Source organism: Anopheles merus, unplaced genomic scaffold (assembly GCF_017562075.2).
Source record: "Anopheles merus strain MAF unplaced genomic scaffold, AmerM5.1 LNR4000189, whole genome shotgun sequence".
Taxonomy (NCBI): domain Eukaryota; kingdom Metazoa; phylum Arthropoda; class Insecta; order Diptera; family Culicidae; genus Anopheles; species Anopheles merus.
This window is the reverse complement of record NW_024427769.1, coordinates 16,352-34,192: the sequence shown is the minus strand read 5'-3', so window position 1 is coordinate 34,192 and position 17,841 is coordinate 16,352. Positions and strand designations below refer to the sequence as shown.

At 39.3% G+C, this 17,841-nt stretch overlaps 1 protein-coding gene and 1 long non-coding RNA gene across 2 annotated transcripts; both read right to left on the bottom strand.

The window, feature by feature from the left end:
* Positions 1-5,510: 5,510 nt before the first annotated feature.
* On the bottom strand, positions 5,511-6,997 carry LOC121601809. Its single transcript, XR_006006198.1, has 2 exons — positions 6,543-6,997; positions 5,511-6,484 (listed from the first exon to the last, which is right to left on the bottom strand). It is a non-coding gene; the product is annotated as an uncharacterized LOC121601809 (long non-coding RNA).
* Positions 6,998-15,342: 8,345 nt separating this feature from the next.
* LOC121601810 lies at positions 15,343-17,268 on the bottom strand. Its single transcript, XM_041930605.1, has 4 exons — positions 16,617-17,268; positions 16,484-16,564; positions 16,076-16,425; positions 15,343-15,357 (listed from the first exon to the last, which is right to left on the bottom strand). Exons 1-4 carry the CDS (start codon positions 17,266-17,268, stop codon positions 15,343-15,345), a joined length of 1,098 nt encoding a protein of 365 aa, XP_041786539.1.
* Positions 17,269-17,841: the final 573 nt, after the last annotated feature.

The following is a 17,841-nucleotide window of genomic DNA, read 5'->3' as shown; positions in this document are numbered from 1 at the left end:
AATTCAAATACAACGAAAACAGTTTCCCCTCAATAGGAAATCCGCCCAAGCCACGCCAAGTGCCGATTAACTATTCAAATGTGTACAATTCAAAGAAAAACACTTCTACAGGAGATTTCGACATAAATTTTGAAGAAATAGGCCAAATTGTCGAAGACGTATTTACACATTTAAGCGAATGTCGCAACAAAAAAGATTTAATTTCCGTAATAGTACAGATAACAGCTAAATATTGTTTCTCCAATGGCAAATAAAAAGGGTTTAAAAATCATGTATTGGAATGCCAATGGCATAGCCAGCAAACAACATGAATTTTTCAATTTCATGGATGCAAATAAGATACAAATAGCAGCTCTGAATGAAACATTCCTTAAATGTAATATGCGTTTTTCACATTGCAATTATATTATACATAGACTAGATAGAGAAACTACAACAAAAGGTGGTGTAGCTATAGTAGTCAGTAAAAATATCACCCATAAATTACTTCCTTCATTCAAATTGAAATCACTAGAAGCCATAGGCATACAGTTACAAACTGATAGAGGAAAAATAAGTATAATATCAGTATATAATCCTGGAGCAAACAGAGATTGTGAGAGTTTTAAAGCAGACGTTAACCTATTGAGTGCTATCCCAAACAGTTATTTCCTTTGTGGCGACTTTAACGCTAGACACAGGCTATGGAATTGCCAAAGTGCAAATCGGATGGGAAAAACCCTTTTTGAAACTTTACAAAGAGGAAATTTTTCGATTCACCATCCACATAACCCTACATACTTTCCCAGTGATGAAAATCGAAACCCATCCACTATTGATCTCGTTCTCACAAACAATTTACACCAGATAACATCACCACGAACAATAACCGAATTTACATCCGACCATCTTCCGGTTATCTTTGAAATTTCCTTAACCAATAGCTTTAAACCATGTGGCAACAGTATTCCAAACTACTCCAAAGCAAATTGGACAGGGTATCAAAAATACATTTCCCAACACATAGAGCTGTCAAACTTGAATTTAGCTAAAATTAACAATGAAAAACAAATTGATCTCATGGTAGCCTATTTTTCTAAACTAATCAGCACAGCACATAGCAAATTTGTACCACTAACTAAAATAGACCGATATAAATTAATAATCCCTGAGGCTACACTAAACAAAATGAAATACAGAAACCAATTAAGGCGCCGATGGCAAAGAAATAGGTGGAACCATGCTTTAAAAATGTGTACAAAACATTAGCAAAACAAGTTGAAGAGGAAATATCCCTGATCAGAAACAATGCTTGGTCTACCAACTTAGAAAAAATGAACAAAACACGTAATAATACTAGGCTATGGAGATTTGTTCGGATCATGAATGGAGACAGTAAAACTATACCCCCAATTAAAGAACATGGAAATTTCTTACTAACAAATCCTGAGAAATGTGAAGCCTTAAAAGCTCACTTTGAAAACGCTAACAATACCACAATACAAACAAAAAGCTCTCAGGAGCGCTTAGTTAAAAAAACACTAGATGAATTCAACAACTTTCACTCCTTACCAGCTAACTTAGATAAAGAATTAATTAAACCAAAAAAACTTTGTCAAATAATTAAGAAACTACAATCAAAAAAATCAGTAGGTATTGATAACATTAATAACACAGCTATAAAGAAAATACCGATGCAGAGAATAATTTACTTGACATTTATCTTAAATGCATGCTTAAAATTATGCTACTTCCCTAATGATTGGAAAAAAGCAAAAATAATTCCTATTCCAAAACCAAACAAAGATCCCAGCGATACTAAAAACTATAGACCGATAAGCCTCTTGAGTTGCCTGGGAAAAATCTTTGAAAAACAAATTGCTGATCGCATAAAAAAACACATTGACATGCACAACATTATCCCAAAGTACCAATTTGGTTTCCAAGCTGGACTATCCACAACTCACCAATTACACAGATTAACAAACACTATAAAATCACAAAGAGACAATAAGAAGTCAACAGGATTAGCATTACTAGACCTAGAAAAGGCTTTTGATACGGTTTGGCATGAAGGATTGTTATTCAAACTTGTATCCTTCAATTTTCCTCCAAATCTGATTCGACTTATCACTTCATTTCTGAAATTAAATGAAATTAAATATTTGGGGGTTACACTCGACAAAAGGTTAACATTCAAAAAACATATTGAAAATAGAATACTCTCTGCAACAAAAACCTCATTATCTCTATATAGCTTTACTAACAGGAATTCAAAACTAAACTTAAAAAATAAGCTTTTGCTTTATAAACAAATCCTACGACCTATATTATTATATGCATACCCAGTTTGGGAAAAAAGTGCCTCTACGCACTTAAAGAAAATCCAAGTGTTCCAAAACAAATTTCTTAAACGAATCCTTAATTTACCACTTTGGCATAGTACTAGTGACATGCATCAAAGAACAAATATGATAAAAATATTACAATATGCTGATCTACTATTAGAAAAGTATAAAACAAATTGTACGTCCAGCCCGTGGCGATTTGTAAATAGGTTATATTAAAGTAAATAGACTAGATTATAAATTTATGTAATAGAAAGATTAGTGTAGGTAAGGTTGAGACTAGATTCTCTTTCGTTATCATTTTTTCTTAGACTATAAGTGCTCAATGTGACCAGGGTTTTTTCAAAAAAAACGTTTCCCTGCAGAAGAACTCCACTCTAACGCGATGGCTGAAACATGATCTATATCATGACGTGTAAACTGTTAAATTTATCCAGTATATTGTGTAAAAGGCACAAAAGGTCTAATATCAATCAAAGCTCCACTATATTGTAATTAAAAATAGTAAACAATGAAAAAATAAATAATAATAATAAATAATAATAATCACTCATATTTGTTGTCCATGGCATTTATTCTCTTCTACTTCATTAGAAATGGAATGTTGTAGCTGATTCAAACCGATCAATCGTTGAACGCAATGAACCAACCGACAAGTGAATCGCCTTGTTCATCCGGCTAAAGGTCGAAAACGAAAATGTGAATGAATTTCGAACATTAAGCTGCCAGTACACGACCACCATGTTTGTTTGAAAGCGTATCAATAATCATTAAATCTATCAAAAATATAATTTTTAACACTTTTAAAGAAAATCTTTTAAATTACATAACATTTAAAAAGAGCTGCGGAAGTATCTTTCAATTCATAATTAGAATTTTGATTATGTTATTAGCTATAACATTTCAACAATTTAAGTTGTTTTTATTGCTTACATTTAGTTTGAAATATTCTAGTCTGTTAACTTAAAGATGTTTATTTAAAAAAATAAGGAGAATAGTCCTATGGCTGGAATTAGACGAACTGAGATCCCAGGTCTGGTGACGATTGAATGTGCCAAGATAAGATATGTTTTATCAATTGGCAAATCAAATTATTTATTTCACATAGTTCATGCAAAATAAAATACAAAACTTGTCTCTCGACACAACAAGTGTACTCACTCTAACAAGTGTACTAGAAAAAGTAAAATTATCGGTTCGCGCTACCTCGAAAATCTCAGGAATACCGAAGTTGGGTATCTCTGTGAAATAGCGGGCGCGATTGGAGGCGCGGAAGATTTGACCAACTGTTCTACAACTGTTATAAACTGTCTTCAACTCAGTAAATACATTGAAAGATGAATTCAAACTTACTTGAGCAACTGTTAAAAGGTTAAAAGGTTATTTGTATGGTACCATTGTACCAACCGTTGTAGGTCAAGACCTCCATGTATCCATAGTAGGCTTGGCTTTCAATGGCTTATTGATTACCATAGCAGGATAGTTGGGACCCCATACGTCCCCATACTCGGTACATTCGGAGCTTAAACTTATCCTAGAATTTGAAATGAACGGTATCTTGGGGGTTACACCAAGATTACTTTTATAGATGAACGATCGCTGAATCGATGAATTTGGTAGGATTTCAACAGTTTTTACACGTATTATTTTATGTGATTTCACACTTTCAAAAATATTAAATAAAGTTTAAAAAAACACACACACAATATTAAATCGAAATTTGATGGAAACGAAAATATTAAACATAGCATTTCTGTAACAAACATTCAGTTTTCATTTGTGTTGGCAATAAAAAAATATCTCTAGCCACAGCAAGAGGGGCATCGGGCTGTGTAAATAAATTCTTCGACGCGTGTTCCTGTTGTGCATGTTTGAGCTGTAGATCGTTTCAATTTGCGAACTTTCTTACCCCTGCTCAAGTGTAAAGTTTCGAAACGGGGATCTTTTGCATGAGAATGGCAGACGTAAGCGAAAGTAGCATTCGTGGTATTCTATTTCGCTGTTCCTTACTGATTTAACTCGTCTATGACAAATGATGATGAGTTGTGAATTAACTAGAGAAAATACCTCACTATAGAGATCCTCTTCTTTGTAGGCGATCAAAACATTGAAACAGAAAAAATATTTTTCTTTCAAAACTATTACTAGTAAAAAGATATATCTCCGACCCAATTTTGTTGTTTCCTAAATTAATAGGAAACAAACTTATGAATAACACATATTTTTCTAATATGATATCCAATGTTTATTACAGTCTTAGTTTATCGATTATTTTACTTGCTTGCGAATGTGTACCCCGATACATCAGTATGATGTCATTGTAATCAGATGCGTCACACAGTTCAATTCTCCAACAACCGTTGAAATTCAAATGAAAGTCCCTTGAGGTTCGTTTAGCGGATTCTTCTTTTTTAAGCAACAGTATTACTTCTGCGTCGAAGTCGTCTCTCTTCGATTCCATACCAAAGTAGGAAACCATGTAGAAAAAACCAGCATGTAGACGTGGGACAAAATGTCTTCTCGCTTGCTCGGTGTGTACTGCAGATGAACCAAACACGGGCGCAAATTGGATTGTTTCCGCGAATGGGAGGACCAAATTTTCCTCGATGTGCTTTCCTCTCCGGAGAAGCCGATATGATTTTGCAAGACCGAAGTATATTAGATGTGCTGTTTTGCAGGCCTTATCACGACCTATGAGACCATTGTTTGGCTGTTGGCTGCAGTGCACGAAGTCTAGCTCGTGAAAAGCCTTCAGCTTGTCGAGCAACTGCAACACATGTAGCACATCAATGTGCCAGAACCATTCACAAGCTTTCGTCAGTTGCCCATGGATTTTGCACTCTACTTTTAAGACTTTTTGCGTCTTATCATTCGATATTTGAATGGCCATGTTTTCGTTTTTTCCCGGCGTTGATCCTTTTCGCCCAGAATCTGATAATTACTTAACTGAGTGCTAAGTTTTACCACCATCGACTTGTTGATTGCGTTGTTTTGTTGTGGTGAGGTTCAACTGAAACAGCGATTACAATTAAAGAAAATTAATACAATAATTAGCGTATAAAAGCAGTGAAAAGAGACACATGTATCATCAAGCAACAGTATGAAAATTTTAAGCATTCTGACTGAAAAATAAAACTTTTTTCTTTCCGAGAACACATTGTTGATACACAACTATTGGTATGATTAATTATATAACTTTTAGTAATTTTATTACATAACACAATATATTATAATTTATTTTTCTTAATTTTATAGTGTTCACTTTGTGAAAGGGGTTTCTCCTAAAACTGGCTCACTAAACTGTTCCATTATAATGGTAACCGACATTCAACAATCGTTTACGAGCATTATTTGTAGTTTAACGATCACAAACAGATTTTCGCAGCTCTCTCTTTTAATTCCCTTCCGCTCAACTTATCCAACCAATATAGCAGGCGGAGCGAAGAATGGTCGTCTTCGTCGGTAGTATCCATAACCATGCCCGTAGCCACCGTAGCCACCGTATCCACCATATCCACCATATCCACCGTAGTGGGCATGGCTATCCTCCGCCGTAACCACCGTATCCTCCGTATCCTAATCCACCGTATCCGCTGTACGGACCTATTAAGCCAACTTCAAATCCAATCTGTGGCACAGGATTTGACTGTGTCGGTACAACATTAAGGCTCAGGATTACAGTAAGAATCCCCAACAACACGACGCACTTCATTTTGTGTTTTAGGAAAAAGTTCACTCCAGACAATTGCTTTCCGAACTCTTCAATAATCCGGTTGTAAGCCGAATGAAATCGGCGAAAACACCGGAACAGGATTTAAATAGCCAAGCCGAGATGAGAGAAGCGTTAATTTTCACTCAAGCAAATCGTCGTAACAGGCTTTACAAACACGCTTCCGAAAACATACACGACAGAGACGATGAGATGGCTTGCCACGAGGCATGTTGGTGCTAATAACGATTTATCTGGATGATGAGAATGTCGAGGAAGGGAAGCTTGCTGGGAAGCGTGAAACGACAAAGTTCCGAGATGAAGAGCGTAATGCGCCATTTGTTTATCGAAACTCATCATTCTGTGCAGTGATGTTAGTCGGAGATGTTGACAAACGCATCGGGAATTCGGCTTCCGTAGTATCCTTCATATCGTTGAAAGATAAACCCTGTAAGTAAAACTCAATTGAATTACAATAAACAAAATTCCTGCGCTGGATTGCATACCTGGTATACTACGGTAACGAGTATCATCGTATCGAACTCCAACACCGAATCCGCCCCCGGGAAATGACAAGAACGGTGATCTACGTTCTCGTACAACGTTCCCTCTCTCGTGTGCGATCGCGGCAAGTTGATCCTCTCCAATCACTACATCAAACACTAGAACCACAAGCAAACAGTGTACAGCGGGTTTCATCCTGCGTGTTAAGCTTTTAATCGTTTCGCAGCTCGCAAAGTACTGTAGGTTGCTACTGTCAGCAGCTTCCCTAGAACCTCTCTGGTCAAAGGAATCAGTGTGCAAACAACGGCGAAAATCAAACACATTTGTGTCGTCTAGCATCACAGCTCGTGTAGATTTTCAAAATGCAAAAAGTAAATATGCACACAAGTGAAGCGCGGTAGAACTATTGAAAGCTGCTGAACAGGTTTCGCGCCAAAAGATTTGTGGCAAGATGAGAACGAGGGTTATGTTCGGAAGTAAGCGTTTTGCAGTGAAGAAATGATAAAAAGAAACCGTTTCCTGCTGCAGTATTACTATTTTTTTATCACTATTGATATGCAGCTTAAAAACCAGTTCAAGCCGAGAATGTTTCATCAGTGCTTTTTTTATTCTCATATTATTTATTATTTTAAATGTGCAAGGTGAAAAATTTGTGTTATGTTTGAAAAGCCTTTTGAGTGCTACAGTGATATTAACTTTGAAGCTTATAGGATTTAAGAACATTTGTTAAGTAGGACCATCACAATTTATGTGTCCCAAACTAATGAATCTAAATTGTGACTTTTTTGAAATTGTCTTAACAATTATCTATTATCTAACACAGAGGAGTCCTACCTATTGTAAAGATCAAACCTTATTTATACTTTATACTACTTTTAAAGGTCCTAAAAAGTCGTCAAACTTGCACGACTTCACAACATGCCCGTCGTGAGTTCAAGTCTAGAATGGACCTACCCCCTGTAGCTGCTGCGTGCTACTAAAAAAGGCTCAAAATCCTGTGTATACCGGGCAGGTGCACGTAGAACGTTACTCCAAGTAGTTGCAGTAGGTAGCAAATGATAAGGATAGTAAAATGGAATTAAATTCAAATCATAACGATATAAATCAATCGAAATATTCTCGTTCTACATTAGACTTTGACATAGCACGATTATGAATTATTATAAAATGCAAGATAAATATGCAGGCAGTTTATGCCTGTATGCGTTAACGACGAATCAGCTGGCCTCTAAATAATTTGGCCTTGACAATTAAGAAGCACGGTTATATTTATGTATCAAGCATACGCAAAAAAAGCGTACCGCTGTACAAAATCAAATCAAAAGCATTTAACGCGTATGACCACTGAACGTCCCTCAGTGCCACGCGCACACTGGTATTTGAGAACGGACATAATTTTTATTCGGTTATTTGTTATGTTCAGCACGAAGTGGATTAAAATTTGTGATATTTACATCGAAAAAGAATTTAAATTTATTGATAATTTCTAAAATTGTAGTCATTAAAACAATACCATGCTAATGATGTAAAGTAGCTTTTCATGATTGTCATTGCTTTAAAATTGTGCAGTATCACTTAAACGAATTTTCAATTTTCATAATCACAAAATATACAACAACATATAACAAATCTATCTTATCCCAGAATTGAATTATTTCAAAATGACTTATAAAAAGAGAGAGAGAGAGAGCGGGAATTTACAATATCAAGTAAAGTTTTGAAACATTGTACAACGATAAATGATTATGAGTTGAAACTAACAGAAAGTGGATTCATACATAATCTTGCAAAGACAAACTAAAATGCTATTTAAATCTCTCAATTAACTGTTAAATGCGCAATCATACCGGTTTAAGTACATTCAAAGAATCATGTTCAGCCTGAAATTTGGTTAAGCCATTTGTTTCTTGAATTTGTTTTCAGTATAAAAACGCCAACTGCATGATGAATTGACTGTCGTTATTATTAGCATTTATTGTACATTCTTCAACCTCATTCATTTATCATTTTGAATCTTCAACTTTTGCTTGTATTGGATCAGAGAATCACAATATGGTAATGATGCATAGATATGCATAGACACAAACCGTCGCATTATCCCCGAAATATTTTAATGCTTTCGTAGTTATGGAGCTTTTGATTTTATTCCAAAAATCGAAAGCACTGGTCCAACAACAAGGCATATACGAATACGTCGACGCAAGATCTTGCGATCTTATGTAACTGCACATAAAAAAAAGACAAACCGTAATAATTATTATCAAAATCATATATTTATTGTATCAGTTCGTTGTTTCCCAAATTCAGGTCAAATTTGTTTTCCATTTTCCGCCGCCTGCACACTATCTGTTGTGCTCTGACCTTCTCAACAGCAGCAATCATCATCAGCTGTTGCTTCATCCTGCACTGTTGTGTAAACATAACGGTCCACTATTTCGTTCGCCGTTCATCGTTTAATTAGCGTCCGAATCCGAATTGCTTGACCTTGGTCACCTCGCGGTAGTGTCCACCGAGCAGCCCATGGTGTCCGTGCTTGATGTGGACCTTCCTCTCGACCGTATGCTTGAACGGCAGCAATCCTCCTCCGAAGCTCTTTTCCTTGTAGTGATACTGATATTTCAGTCCTCGCTTTTCCCGCATAGTCTCGTCGTTGCCTTCCGCCACGGTTTGATCGTTGTGAAGCTGACTCTCTTCCGCCAGCATATCGACCGGCGAATCGATCGGTGTTAGCGTGTGGCCAACATGAAGCACCGCCACAATCAACACTAGCCCGGCACAAAGGAGCTTCATTTTTCCTTCACTGAAGTCACTTCACTTTGTTTCTGAAGCTTGCGAGACAAAAAGCGAGCGGCGTTGGCTCTGTTTTTCCGCGATTCACGAAAATGCTGCCCCGAAATGATCCGGCTGATGGAACTGTCTGCAATTGACTGGCCAAAGATGATCGCCTTTGTTTTCGGCGGGTCCAAATCTCACACCCGCACGCCGATGGGCTTGGTTTGAGCTTCTTTTTTTGTTCAAATCAATTTACATAACTGGTCTGTGACGAGTGGGGAAAGTGATGCCCTCTTCTGCACGGTGGGGGGTGAACTTGAACCGACCAACACTGCCTGCCGAAAGATTTGCTCGCAACGTGCAGATGGAAGCGTATCCGATTTTTGAGTCAGCGTAAAAAACAAACACCTGAACTCTAATGCTACGTGCTTGGAATATCAGTGGAGCGGATTTTGCGGATGTTTCTGACATAAATATGACTTTTCCAAACGGGTTCTAGCTTGGATTTAAACAGATTTAGAAAATGCGAGTAAAAGGGGCAATCCTAAAAATACTTTTTTCCCTATCTTATTGAAATATGGTATAGTGATAAATCAATAATTGACAATTTCCACCAGACATACCAAACCCAATACAATCGAATTATTATCACAATCAGCAATCAGTTGCCAGGAACATTTAATCCGGCATGTTGTATGAAGAATGATAGTGGGGACAACAATTTTGACCAATAAAATTCCCAATGGTTTATTTGTTACTTCACGAGCGGGTTAACTGCTCTTTTAGAATATCATTTTTAACACAATTTGAACCAAATCAAGGAAGTTGAAACAATTTGTTATTTGAACTTTGTGGTTTGTGTTTTGAACCATGCTGGCTAAATAGACTGCAGGTGTGTTTTTTACTCTAATTTTGGTCGCCATCATGAATAAGTAGTAGATCGGTAAGAAAGAAGAAATCGTTGCTGAGGACTTTGTATGAAACCCCTGTGCAATGTGCACTGTATAAACGAACCTATAGTAATTTATAGGACCTTGCTTTGAACGAAATGAAACCCAAGTTTGGTGGAAAAATTCATTCCTGGATCTCAAAATTTGACACTCGAATCAGGATTTTTAATTCCCGGTTTTTTTCCCGGTTTTCCAGGATTTTTTTGGGTTTTCCCGGTTCACTATGCTTCGTGTGCCGTGGTTTATCGATACATCAATTCCAAATTATTATACCATACAGCGTTTTCAAAAATCGTTATCTAGAGGATGGTAAGTAAAGACGGGCATTACGGGAAAGCTGGATACTTGTCATTAAAACTGGATAAAAGTTATTAGTGAATAATTGAACAATATAATATCCAATCTGGAGGTGTGACAACGCATTTGAGAACCATTTTTTGGCATGATATCTATCAAATTTGTACAAACAAATTTTCAATCGTGCGCTCGTGTGTGGATCTAACTTGGCTACTATAGATCTTAAGCGATATAAATATGCATTCTTTATATTTTTGGAAGTTTTGTATGAGCAAACAACTGATGAAAAAACGACAAAAAAGGCTTTACGAATATTGCTTTGTACCATCATGACACTAAAATGTAAAGACTTTACCACGTGGCAAAGATATTTTCATCTGCTATCAATGATTGATTAACAGATGTCATCACACAACCTTAAAAAAGGGTAAACAGAAGTCATGGACCAACCAGCCACTGAAGAAAACATAAAAATCTGCGAAGAACGGATTTCCTATAAAACAGCAGCCATACATTATGCTGTTACTCGCAAGACGCTGATGATGCACCTCACGAATAGATGCAGGAGATTTCAGGGGGTTTCTTAATTTTGAGTCAAATAAAGCCGCCTAAGTCGAATTTCACGTTTTTTGACTAAAATACTATTTATTACACGCAGTTTCTGATTTATATTAATACTTGTATACACTTTATCGTTTATTTGATATGATTCGTGCAGAAAATTCTAATATTTCTGGCTTTTAGCGGTTTCAATTTGTTAGCAAAAATGCAATATATACCGAACTGGCAGCAAATTGTACTGATTTGACATTTAATCTGTCAAAGGGGTCCTTTCCGTTTTAAGTTCGTTGGCTAAAAATTCAACCTGTCAGCTGTTTGCATTGTATCGCAGTTTTCGAGCAGCTATCTAAGTGGGTATAATATACAGGTGGGATTATCCCAAGGTGTATGAATTTAGAAGGCTGATTTTTATCGCTTCTGTTTCTGAATGGAGATTTTAAGAGTGTTTTGTGTATTCGTCTAGCCTCCAGAAAGCTTTTTTGTGCAAAAGTCTTCACCTATCCTGTCTGTTGACACGATATCATCCTCGTGCATATTAGATGCACCAAACAATATCAAAACAACGAGCTGTCAGCGGACAGCTCGAATAGCTATAGCAAATAACACCAGATGGCGCTAGGAAAGGAGAAAAGGATGAAAAGATAACCCTTAAGGCGAGACAACAAACTGATCCAAAAATAGGGCCAATTAGAAACAAGTTCGGCAGCGGTCACAAAACAGGGTCAAGCGGGGTCAAGACGGATCAGCTGACGAAGAATAGCCGCCATCGAGGAAGTTAGTAGCAAAAGTCAAGCGAGAGAAAACAGACCAATTTTTAAACTGTGCGGCGAAAATTTATAATACGCGAGCGCCAGTTCTAAGAAGGTCTAAAACACTACTCAAATAAATAGATTGCTACAACCGTGGCAACACTGTCAAAAAGTGATATTCAAATTTGTTTATAAAAAACATGCTATGAGAACACCTGGACTGCATATACTTCTATTCTGGATTCCATCACCGGATCTCTTGAATGCACCTTGGGATAAATATAAACACCACCAAATTTTAATATCACTTTTTGACAGGATGGGTGAAAACTTTTGTTCAAACAAGCTTTCTGGAGACTTGACGAATACTCAAAACACTCTTAAAATCTTCATTCAGAAACAGAAGCGATAAAAATCTGTCTTCTAAATTCATACACCTTGGGATAAGCCCACCTGTACATTATACGCACTTAGATAGCTGCTCGAAAACTGCTATACAATGCAAACAGCTGACAGGCTGAAATTTCAACCTACCATTTTAAAACGGAAAGGACCCCAATAATAGGTTTAGAGTAGTTGTGATATGTTTGAAGCAGTATTAACGCTGTTTGATATTGGCATTGGTTTGTTCACGATCAAGATTTATTTGTACGATAACTTATTATTATTATTATTATTATTATTTATTAATCTTCAACGGGCCGTATGGCCTAATTAAGATGTAACAGTTCAATAAAAAAAATACATAGCAAAAACAAGATTTGCATCGCAATTCACTGCGGCCCCGGCAAAAGCCGGAGACGTTCCTTGAGGCACTGAGTTGAGATGTCGAAGTCGAAGCAATCCGAGACAGTGTTGAAGACAGCCGACATGCGGAACATAGGGTCTGACCGACCAGCACTGGAACGGGGTTGAGCGAGCCGTAGAGTTTCTCTAGACCTAAGTGTTCGGGATGGTGCATATATATCGACTCGATGCAACAAAGGCGATGAGTCGATAGAGCCATTTAGCAATCCAGCGATGAAAGAACACTGTGCATTGCGTCTTCTAACCGAAAGAGGTTCAAGGCCTAGAAGACGGCACCGCGCAGCATACGGAGTATGGGAATGTTCTAGCTGATTTCACTACTTTCGGGTGCACGTAATGAGTTGGCTTGTTGCTCGCTTGGTGGTCACTCGTAGAATGATTTTATTTCTAATATAAAATATAATTCTAATCCTATATCTAATGGTAGTAGTGCAATCGTTTGCTATGGTTAGTGTTAGTGAGTGAAAGAGTGCTACACGTTACGCGCGATGCGTTCTGTATGTGTTTGCTATGCGTAACGCGTCTTAAGAAGCGGTTACACGTTGTGTCACCACACTACTTCCCCCTTAGATTTTAATAGCGGTTCGGAATCACAACACGGCGTCCTGAGCGTGTTTTGTACGGAGGGTCTACAATTGGTGGTGAATTGGAATGCTGATCATTTTTCGCGGGTGAATCTTCATCCTCTGCCTGGGTAAATGCTGCTTTAAGGCGGTCGATGGAAACTGGGACGTTCTTTCCGTTTACCTCGACGATAAAAACCTTTTTCTTCCGTCGGACCACTCGGTATGGTCCATCATACGGCTGCGTTAGAGGCGGTTTGATTGCACCCACTCGGATGAAAACGTGTGTGCATGTTGCTATCTCCTTTTGGATGAATGGAGCTTCTCGTGTGTTGTGGTTGCTGGTTGGTTTTGGTGCTATTTTCAACATTTGCTGCTTCAGCTGTGTTACAAACTCAGATGTTGCTCTCTTATCTTCGCTTGGCACGAAAAATTCACCAGGTAGTCGAAGTGGTACGCCGTAAATAAGCTCAGCAACCGTTGCATTTAGATCTGCTTTCAGAGAAGATCGCATGCCTAAGAGGACGATAGGTAGGACTTCAGTCCACCTCGAGTTTTGGTGGCACATTATAGCTGCCTTGAGCTGTCGATGTGTACGCTCGATTTGTCCGTTTGCTTGCGGATGGTATGGGGTAGTGCGCAAGTGTGTTATGCCAAGCATACTTGTAAGGGTACGGAAAAGCTCTGACTCGAATTGCCTGCCACAGTCGGTTGTAATATTCGTCGGTACACCAAATCGCGAAATCCAACCACTGATGAAAGCACGCGCTACGGTGTGTGCGGTCATGTTAGGTATAGGGTAAACCTCGGGCCACCTGGTAAATTTATCGATGATGGTAAGACAATATAAATTGCCTTCAGATGGCGGTAAGGGTCCTATGAGATCCATATGGATGTGTGCGAATCGGCGATCAGGCGTTTTGATTTGATCAATTGGCGATTTGTTATGGCGTTGTATTTTTGATTTCTGGCATGGCATACAATTCGTTACAAATGCTTTGCAATCTCGACGAAGAGAAGGCCAAATGAAGCGGTCAGATACCAAACGAGTGGTAGCACGTATACCAGGGTGTGATGTGCTATGCATTTTTTCTAAAATCTGCTTTCTAAATTGCTTTGGTACGAAAGGGCGAATCGCCTCTGTGGATATATCGCAATATATGGGAGTATCGGCTAGAGGTGATTTTAATTGTTTAAGATGAACGCAAGTATTTGTTGGTGGGTTTTCTAGGAAATGCTTGAGTTCTGGATCGGTTTTCTGTTCCTTAGCCATGCGATTGTAGTCTATTGTATCTATTGCAGTAATTGTGTTAATGCGGCTCAGCATGTCGGCAACTTTATTCGCATCACCCGCTACATGCCGAATATCGGTTGTAAATTCGCTTATGTAGCTAAGTCTGCGTTGCTGTGTAGGTGTAGCCTTTTCTGGACGCTGCTGAAAAGCGGTGACGAGCGGTTTATGATCTGTATAAATACAAAACTCTCGGGCTTGTACGGTATCTTTAAAGTGCTTTACTGCTTCGTACATCGCGATTAGCTCGCGATCATACGTGCTTAGCTTTTGTTGGCTCTCACTCAGCTTGCGTGAAAAGAATGCAAGTGGTTGTAGTCCCTTTTCGGTGATCTGATGAAGAACGGCACCGATGCACGTATTCGAGGCATCCACATCAAGGGCTAGTGTTCCTTCAGGTGAAGGGTGTGCAAGCAGAGTAGCATTTGATAGTTCCTGTTTGCACTTTAGGAATGCGTCGTTGGTAGTGTCATTCCATTCGAGGCTAGTCGTGTCGTTTTTTATGTTGCCTGATATCATTGCCTGTAGGATGCGTTGGTTTTCAGCTGCGCGTGGTAGGAATCGGCGATAAAAGTTTATGGCTCCTAGAAATCTTTTCAGTTCCTTGGCGTTAATGGGTCTAGGTATATCAATAATGGCTTGAACTTTGGCGAGTTTCGGTTGTATACCCTCGGCTGTGACTCTGTGTCCGAGAAAATCCACAGCTTGTTGGCCTATTTGACATTTAGCTGCGTTTATGACGAGACCATTCTGTTTCAAGCGTTCAAAAACTTCACGAAGGTGCCTTTTATGCAGTTCTATGTTCTCTGAAGCTATGCATAGATCATCTACGTAAGGAAAAACATAATCGAGGTCGCCTAAGATAGCGTGCAAATGCCTTTGTAGAGTCTGTCCTGCGTTTCTTAAGCCAAAGGTCATGTATTTAAATTCGAAAAGTCCGAAAGGGGTCGTTATGGCCGTCTTTGGGACATCTTCTGGGGCTACTGGAATCTGATGATATGCCCTTTGTAAGTCAATACATGAAAATATTGTTTTGCCGTGAAGGATATTCGAAAAATCCTGAATATGCGGTACTGGGTATCGGTCTGGTATGGTGATCGCGTTAAGATTCCGATAATCTCCGCACGGTCTCCACTTGCCGTTCGATTTTTTTACAAGATGTAAAGCGCTTGCCCAGTTGCTTTTAGAGGGTTGACAAATCCCCTGTTCCATTAAAAATTGGAATTCAGCCTTGGCTTCTTTTAATTTGTCGATGGGCAATCGTCGTGGTCGACAAAAAACGGGTGGTCCGTTAGTGATTATCTGATGGACGGTGTTCGCCTCGGTTGGTTTGTGCTTCATGTTTAAAACAGTTATGTCCTTATATTCGGTAAGAATGTCAGAAAACGGTGAATTCATGTCGAATGTGGTAATAGCAGGTTCGGTCACTGCGTTAATGTTTTCGATTTCAAAACGGGTCGTGTTATCGATCAGTTTGCATCGCCGGAGATCGACAAGGAGATCGTAATGTTTTAAGAAATCGGCACCTATGATTGGCGACTTTACATCTGCGATGACAAACACCCACACAAAGGATCGTCGTAGGCCGAGATCGACAGTGATACGCTTGGTACCGTACGTGTGTATTGGGGTACCGTTCGCGGCAAACAGCTGTTGTGAGTGTTTTGGTGAGTTACGTTCTCTTAAGGTTGGTGGGACAACAGAAACGTCCGCTCCGGTGTCGATAAGGAATCGATTCGATGTTTTCGGGTCGTGTATGTGTATGCGTTGTAAGCGATTGTTGTCGCTGCTGTCGTTGTCCATGGCGGACGCAGGATTGCTGGCAGATGCAGCAGCGGCGTGGGCGGTTTGTGGGTTAGCGCTTACATCGGTCGCGGTCGAGAGTACACCTCGATCTTCCCGTCGAAAAAAATACACGGTACGTTCGGGTTGTCAGCCTTCTGTTTTTCGCACTTGCGAGCTTGAGAACCGTGCCGGAAATGAAACCAGCAGATCCAGCCACGTTTATTTCTGGCTGGCGTTCCATCCCGTCGGCTGCAAGAACGAGAACGTGTATTAGTAAAACGGTTCCGTCTGTGGGGGTTACCTGTTAGTGCTTCATCTAAGCGTTGCGTAAGGGCTTCGATACGTTGTTCCAGCGAATTTATCGTAGCTCCATCTCCTCGATATTGAATAGAGGAAATCTGCTCGCGGGGTGCCTCCAGAATCTTGTCAGCAACTTTTGCCTGGTCGTCCAGTGTTGCGGTTGGCATGGCAGCGATGATGGCACGAGTTGTGTTGGGCAGGGCTCGCAACCATAAGTTGGTCAGGATGTTGTCGGTACAACCTGCTCCTCCTAAGCGGCGCATCTCGGACAGCAAAACGCTGGGTTTCTGGTCTCCAAGGGACATGCCGGACAGCAAACTGCTCAGTCGCTGTGTTTCCGATGGTTGGAAATGAGCGATAACAGCTTCCTTTAGTGTTTCGTACTTGTTGCTGTTATTTTCGTTTTGGCACTGCTTGATTACTGAATGCACGTATTTTGCTCGTGAACCAAGAGCGACGATCACTGTGTTGAACTTAAACTTGTCCAGTTTAATGCCGTTGACGTGAAAAGAGGCTTCGAGGCATATGAACCAGGTTTCAATATCCGCTTGGTCGAAGTCTGGAAAATTTATTTTGGCAATCACTGTAGCTTCACTTGCCTCACTTTTCACAATCAGCGCACCATTTTGTTCAACTTCATTGTTGGTCGTCATTTTGTTTCGCACGCGGTCGACACTTGATGGTCAATGTTCGATTATTGAAATTAAAAACGCGGCGAGCGAAATGCAAATGAAAAGCTGTCACTGTGAAATGATTACTCGCGATTGCTACGTTACGTTTCGGATAAACGTATTTTGATATTTGTTCAGTCGGGGTCACCAGTTATGGGAATGTTCTAGCTGATTTCACTACTTTCGGGTGCACGTAATGAGTTGGCTTGTTGCTCGCTTGGTGGTCACTCGTAGAATGATTTTATTTCTAATATAAAATATAATTCTAATCCTATATCTAATGGTAGTAGTGCAATCGTTTGCTATGGTTAGTGTTAGTGAGTGAAAGAGTGCTACACGTTACGCGCGATGCGTTCTGTATGTGTTTGCTATGCGTAACGCGTCTTAAGAAGCGGTTACACGTTGTGTCACCACAGGAGGAAGATTATTGCGATCCTGCCAGGGAAGTAGGCGTAGGGCATATCTCGTGAGCTTACGTTGAATCGCCTCAAGTCGAGCAATTGAAGAAGCGGTAGTTGGGCTCCAGACTACGCACGAATATTCCAGAACCGAACG